Here is a 7,033-nt window from a genome sequence, read left to right on the forward strand (position 1 = left end):
TGCTGTGCAGCAAATAAAACGAGTCCTGGTGGGATGTGGATGTATGCGCCTCTTTTTTTTTTTTTCGCCTTAGCCAGCCGGATCCCTCTACGGGGTGGACTGGATTTGCCGTCACCACCACCACCACCCTCTTCCCAAAGATGCTAATTTGTGGCGGAGCGCTCACGCTCTCCCCGGTGGGCCCGCTGCCTGCCGGAGCGGGGCAGGTGAAGGGAGCGCCGTGTGGACGCCCCGGGAGGACGGGCGGCGGAGGGGGGGAGCAGTACCGGGGCGGGGTGGGGGGAACCGGCGCCGGGAGCCGTGCCCCTTCCCGGGAGTCGCTCCCGGGGGCGCCGAGCCCCGCCGTGGCTCTCCCCAGGCGGCAGGTGCCCACGCTGCCGGCGCCGCAGGTGAGCCCTTCTTCCCCTGAGCTTTTCCGTGTCTTTGGTGTCCGTCCCCCCCGACCCACCCGCCCCGTTCTCCCCCTCCCACCTCCCGTTTGTTTGTTTTCCTTAAAATTACAGATGCAGGGAAAACTGCCTGACATCATGGGAGCGGGACAAGCGCGCACTTTGAAGGGCTCCTGGGCAGGACTTCAAGTGAAATCATACGCCTGGGAGGAATCTGATACCGGCCTGGAGAAAGCAGCGGGGCGGCCCCTGCCAAACCGAGGAATGTGCGAGGGCCCGCGGCCGGCGCCCCCCGCCCGCCTCCCCGCAGGAGGCGCAGCGCCGAGCCCCCGCGGCCGCCGTGCAGCGCCGGCACCCTCCCAGCACCGCCACCTCCGCCACCTCCCAGCCCCGCCACCTCCGTCACCTCCCAGCCCCGTCACCTCGGCCACCTCTGCCATCTCCGCCACCTCCCAGCCCCGCCAGCTCCACCAGCTCCGCTCCCCGCTGGTCCCGGCGGCGCGGCCGGGGCGGTGGAGATGAGCCGGGGGGGAAGCTGCTTGGACCCGGGACTTCTTCGCTCGGGTTTCCTTGTCTGCGAATAAAGGGGGCATATTGATGCCTCGGAGAAAGAAGCAAAATCAATCAGGACTTCCAAAGGCAGAGTTCATTTTCTGATTGCAAGAGTGTTTAAAATTCCCCAAAGACAAATTAATATTTTTTTTCCTACAGTAAGCCTGACTCTGACTTAATCGCTTTTGGCTCTAGCCCTAGGAGCACCAGGCCTCTGCAGTCTCCAACTCTAACCCAGGAAAGGTCAGGATTGTAGTTTTAAATCAGGATTATCTCCTTTTTATGATTTTTTTTTAATGAATTAAAGGTAGCGGTTCGCAGCCGGGAAAGTGCACCGGCTTTTCACCCCCGGGTGCTCGGGGCGGGCTGCGGTGCCCGCAGGGACCCGGCTGGAGGGACCCAGGGGTGAGGCGGGGAGATCCGACGGTGGTGTGAGCCCCACGGACAGAAACTGGGGATTTTTTCTCACCCGGGTATTTCGGCTGGCTGGAAAGGGCTAGCACAGGCTGGGGCCAGAGGCCGCTCCCTGCTCGCGACGGGGTCAATCAGGTTTGAGTCCATCAAACGGAGTTGCTCTGGATTTCTCGGCCCATTTCTAAGGGCGAGCAGGGTTTTTAAAATGCACTTGATTCCTCTAATCCATATTTCTCCGGAATCCCCCTCCACGAAACGAGCCTTCCCTGAAGCATCGAGCAGCTCATCTCGTTGTTTGTTTTTTTTTTTTTTTATTTTCCGAATCTGTTTTCTTCCTAAGCGTAGGGCTTTTTTCCCTCTTTCCCCCGTATGATTTCTCCCCCAAAAGGAATAACTGAAAACACCCCCAACCCTTCAATTTCCCCCATCCCCACGGCCAAAACCCCGCGTCTGTTCCCCTTGCCCCTCGCTTTTGCTGCAGCCGAAGGAACGCGGACAGACGTTACCTCCCCCTTGGTAGCCGGGTCGCATCGGAGCGGGGTTTTTCGAGAGATGCGAGTCGCATCGGAGCGGGGGAGCTGCGGGTCCGGCGAGCCGGCGGGAGGCAGCGGCCCCCCAGGAGCTCCCAGCGGTTCCCCCTCCTCTCCATCACGGAGGGCCGCGACCACCAGAGTCCCCATCCAATTTCCAAGTCCTCGCTAATCCGGCAGTGCAAACAAGCGCTGCGGGCTCTCTACTGTAAACATTGCGCACTGGCCTAAAATATGCACAATATTAAATTTATAATACTGTTATGTCAGCAATAGACGGTAATATGTGGAAATGGAAACAAAAACATTCAGGCAATAAAGTCAACTCAACCTGGGCTATGCAAACAGGCTCTGTTTTGAAAAAACACCCCATCCTATTTACCCTAGACACTGGCTGAATCCCGGCGGCAGGGTCCCCGTCTCCGTGCGGGTCACTGCTCGGCTCCCAGGGCCGGGGCGGGCGCTCCGCGGCGGGCGGCCCTGAGCACCCTCGCACCCCGCGCAGCCGCGGAGGGGCAGGAGGCGCCGCTCCCCGGGCATGGACCTGCTGCGAAGCGCTGGGAGATGAGCGGGTGACAGCAGAGGCGGAATCAGCTGTCCATTTGTCAGGGTTGGGGTTTGGATTTGTTTGGGGTTGGGTTGGTTTTTCTGGTTGGTTTCTTTTTTTTTTTTTTTTGGTTTGAACAACTTCCCTTTTCACCTTCCTTCCGAGCCCTCAGAGCTGGAGGTTTCCTCTCTCTTACAACTGGGCTCTCGCCGCACACTGGGACCCCGCGGAGGGTATGGTGAGGAGGAACAGAGGCAACATGCGCCCTACGTGTAGAAAAGGAGAAGAGGGCGGGTTAGCGTATCCCTCCGTGCTTTGTACAACGCAAATGTGATTGCTAGTCTATATATTATATAAAACCCTAGAGAGCAGAGCAGTCAAACATCACTTCCACCGGAAAACCCCACTCGCTAGACACTTCCCTGTTTCAATCTCACTTTTTCTCGCTTTGCCCGTGGATGGACGAATCCCTGTTTAAAACCGGTGCCTCTTCGTCAGGGATATCAGCAAAAAAGCCCGCTCCGGGGGCTGGGGAATGGGCCTTGCTCCTGCCTTACATCTGGGGGGCAAAGCACAGCGGCAGCGCCAGAGCTCCGCGGCTTTCGAAAGCTCCGCTACCCGCGGAACTCCGCGATGCTCGGCGTTAAGAATAAAGGGGGAAAGGGAGAGAAAGAGAGAAGAGAGAATACCTTCCCCCCGAAACGCAGCGAGCTTCAGCGCAGAATAATAAAGCTGTCTCAATAAATAACATGCCTGTGTCTGTCAGTAGCTAGTTTATTTGCGTTTTTCGCCTGGTTTGTTTATACTAGTGCCCCCTCTCTCTTGGGTGTCTTTACAGCTCAACAAGCAGGTATTTATCTCCAGTTCCAACCCTGAGTTCTCAGAGAGACCAAACTTTATGGTTATTAAAATTTCAATCATATTTATTTATTGCAGAAAAATAATATACAATGATATTTACAAAACAATCATAAAAATAGGAATGCATTTAGACACCGGATCTATTTGCATTTTAACATGGGTCATCAATAAATAAATAAAATGTTTATTTTTTTCTCAGAGGAAAAATAATAATAATAAAAAAGTTAGGAACCGGGTATATAACAGCTTGAGCCCAGCTTATTCCCCCCTAAAAAAAAAAAAAAAGTTTTCATCTCTACAGGGATATTTTTTGGTTGGCTGGTTGGTTTCATTCAAGAATGAAGAAAGTCCACAATAATGTATTTCCTTTCATCAGTGGCTCATAGGCACGACCTCTTGGGAATGCATGCAAAAAAAAAAAAGGCAAATTAAAAAAAAAAAAGTTAAATTCCAACATTCTTCGTCAAAATAAAAAAAAAAATCGAACGATTCAGACTTCTATCAGAATGCAGAGATGTGTGGATTGTACCGACGCCCAAAGGGTAGTCACTGTCCAAAGCCCTTGTCTCTCTTTCCTTAAGTGCTCCCCACGCCCTGCTTTGAATTTGGATATTGCTCTTCCAATTTCCAAGAAATCCTTGGTACATTTTTTTTTTTTAGACAAGACCAAAAAAAAATCGTATCCAACTTCAGAGTCTCTAGATTGTCCATTTTCTCCTTCTGTGGGAACAATGTCATCTGCAAAAACCCAAAGAGGGCGGAAATCTCGTTACTGAAATGAAAGATACACATACATCTACCTACATCTCCCTGGCTCTGGAAATACACGTAGCGGGCACGAACAGAGGAGGGAGAAACGCGTGTCCCCGCCGTGCAGGCGGTGCGGGGACCGGGTGACACCCCGGCCCGGTGACCAGCGGTGTCGGAGCGGAGGGAAGGGGGCTGCTGGGGCGGTGGGAAGCGCTCCCGGGGCAGCACACGGGCGGACATGGATTCCCTTCAAAATACTAGCGGCGGCAGCAGCAGGAACCATCCCAGCAGCCCCGCTGGCTCCGCGGCGTTTGGTGAGAGAGTGATCTCAGGCCGGCCCCATCTGGCTGGGGCACACCCGCACCGCCGCCGCCTCCCCGCCCGCAGCCCACCCCCGCCGCCCGCCGGCAGCGCCCCGCCACGCGTGGGCCCCGCGGGGCCGGGGGCGCACCTCGGGCCGCGCAGGGGGAGGGACGCGCCGGGGCTGGAGCGGGACGGGGCGGGGGGATGGACACCTCCAGCCGCCCTGCTCTCCGGCCGGCCCTGGAAGCCAGGCCCCGCCGGACGGGGAGGGCCCCCTCTTCCCCCACGGCCACGCGTGACCGGCCCACGGCGCAGCCGGCGGCCCCTCGCCCCCCCACCACCCTTCTTCCCGCCGGTTTCGGGGTTCCTGCCTTACCTAGGGCTCCTGCCTGGGGGATGCGGGTGGGGGACGCCGCCTGCTAGTGGGATGCGGACATGGACCAGGCGCCCTCCATTCTCCAGACGGAGAAGGCGTAGCTGAGCCGCTCGTGGGCCACATAGCTGCAGCTTGCCATCTTGGAGTCCAGCTCGTCGCTCTGTAAGACCTGGTAGAGGAAGTCGATGTACCTGGCCGCCAGCTTGAGGGTCTGGATCTTGCTCAGCTTGTCCGAGGGCAGCGTGGGGATGATCTTCCGCAGGGCGGCGAAGGCTTCGTTCAGCGACTGCGTGCGCTGCCGCTCCCGCACGTTGGCCATGACCCGCTGGGTCTGCAGCTCCTCGTAGGACTGGGGGCTGCCCCCGCCGCTGCTGCTGCCGCCGCCGCCCCCGCCGCCCCCGCCCGCCCCGCACTTCTTGCCCCGCTTGCCTTGGGCCGGGCTGCAGGGCTCGTCCGCGGCCCCGACGGCGCCGCCGGCGCTGCGGCGGCTGGAGCGCCGCTTGCGCCCCCCTCTCTTGTTGTTGGGCAGCTGCTGCCGGTCCGGCTCCTCTTCGCTGTTGCTCAAGCTGTCGTCGGCGGGGGAGACTGGCGAGTTTGACTCGTCCTGCTGCATCATCTCTGGGGGGGAGACGCGAGAAGCGGGCCGGGAGGGGGGGGAGGGCAGGGAGAAGAGGGGGGCACCTAACCCGCCAGCTCCCCCTTGATCGGCTGCTTCGCTGGCCTGCGAGGAGAAGGAGGAGGAGGAGGGAGGGAGGGAGGGAGGACCTCAGTTTGGGGGGAGGGGGGATGGCATCAGGATCCAAGAGGAAAAAAAAAAAACGCCAACCAAAAAAAATAAAAAATCCCTCCCGATCCCTCCTTGGAGCCCGTTCGAGGTGTCTGGGATTGGGAGAAAGTTGAAGACTTGGAGGTTCTTATAGCTCCTGCTGGCGGAAAGTTTGGGGGCAGCAGTGTCATTGGCCTGACGTGGAGAGGAGGGACTTTTGCTGAGTTTTATAGGAAAGTTTCCGCTTCCCCCCCTCCACGCCCTCCCCCAATTATTTTTTTTTCAAGCCATTCACAAGTGATCCGGCCTCCCCCCACACACGCATACATCCTTACCCCAAGCCCTTTCTCGGCTTCCCTCTCTGTGGTTTCTGCCTCAGGCTCCTTCGGTTCGCACTCGGCTTTGGGGCGGTGCTGGGGGACCGCGGTGGGAGGTTATGGGGGTGCCCGTGCACCCCCTTGCGCTGCTGCGGAGGGGCCAGCGGGCCGCTTAGTGCCTGCGCCGGGGGGGTGGCTGCCCCGGAGCGGCCGGGACAACCCGCATCTCTCGGGCTTTCCTCGCTGCCGCGGGCAGGGCTTGCAGCGAAGGGGAGGAAGGGGAAATTACCCGCCGGGCAGCATCCAGGCACATCCTAACTCTGTCCCGCTCTCGCACGCACCGCGCTCCCATCCCCGAGCGCCCCCGGGGTCTGGCTTTCCGAAGGACCCGCACGTTTCTGGGCTGGGGAGAGGGGAAGGCACAGCCTCATCCTGTCAGGCTGGAGGACTGCGCTCGGAGAAAGCCATCTTCAGAGGTGGAGGCAGCGGGGAAGCCAAGCACTAGCTTCGTACATACGCACCAGTTCTTGAGTCCTTCTCCTTAAGAGAAACCCAGGAGGATCCGGGTCCCCAACCTGGCATACCGGGAGGGGGGAGGAGGTGCAGACCTCTCTGCCCACACTCTGTGCCTACCGACGGCTCGCTTCTGCTCGCCCTCCCTGAAGGCGCCCGAGTCCGCCGCTTCCTGGGAACGGAGCTTATTTATTTTAAATTCTCTTTTATGTTTGCAGCCAAAGCTGTTCCTCCCCATCCCCCGCCTTTGTGCCTCCTTCCCCGCTCGCTGGCAACACAGAGCAGGTGGTGTGTCTTTTTAACAACATCTCGGATTCAAACGGGGAACGCCTGAGAGGGAAAACTAGACATTGCCATCCATTAATGCACTTTCGCTGCTCCCTGCGAGGGGACCGCACGCCTCCGCTGCCGGCCTGGCAGCCACCGCTCAGACGGGGCACCTCCGGGCGTGGGGCAGAGGAGCCGCAGCTCCCCGGCTGCGTTTGAGATGGGAGGGCGGAGAGGGCGAACGAAATAGCAGAGGAGCGATAAATCCCAGGGAAGAAAAAGACGAGGCTTCTGGAAGAGCGGTGTCATCTGCTCCGGGGAAAAAAGCCGTCTCTCCCCTCTGTCTGGGGGCTCCCTGTCCTCCAGACAGAGGCCTCCCATCCCGGGCGCTGCGAGGGGCCAGGACGCCGGCGCGCCCGCCGCCGAGGGTCAGCGGGCCCGGCCCGGC

At 59.0% G+C, this 7,033-nt stretch overlaps 1 protein-coding gene across 1 annotated transcript; it reads right to left on the bottom strand.

Moving 5' to 3' along the window:
* Nucleotides 1-2,153: 2,153 nt before the first annotated feature.
* Nucleotides 2,154-6,425, bottom strand: TWIST1 (twist family bHLH transcription factor 1). Its single transcript, XM_074573449.1, has 5 exons — nt 6,327-6,425; nt 6,095-6,208; nt 5,824-5,954; nt 4,723-5,340; nt 2,154-4,031 (listed from the first exon to the last, which is right to left on the bottom strand). The coding sequence occupies exon 4, from the start codon at nt 5,336-5,338 to the stop codon at nt 4,766-4,768; it is 573 nt and encodes a 190-aa protein (XP_074429550.1). The 5' UTR covers nt 5,339-5,340; nt 5,824-5,954; nt 6,095-6,208; nt 6,327-6,425; the 3' UTR covers nt 2,154-4,031; nt 4,723-4,765.
* Between the last annotated feature and the right edge of the window lie 608 nt (nt 6,426-7,033).

The sequence above is a fragment of the Larus michahellis genome, chromosome 2, assembly GCF_964199755.1.
Source record: "Larus michahellis chromosome 2, bLarMic1.1, whole genome shotgun sequence".
Taxonomy (NCBI): domain Eukaryota; kingdom Metazoa; phylum Chordata; class Aves; order Charadriiformes; family Laridae; genus Larus; species Larus michahellis.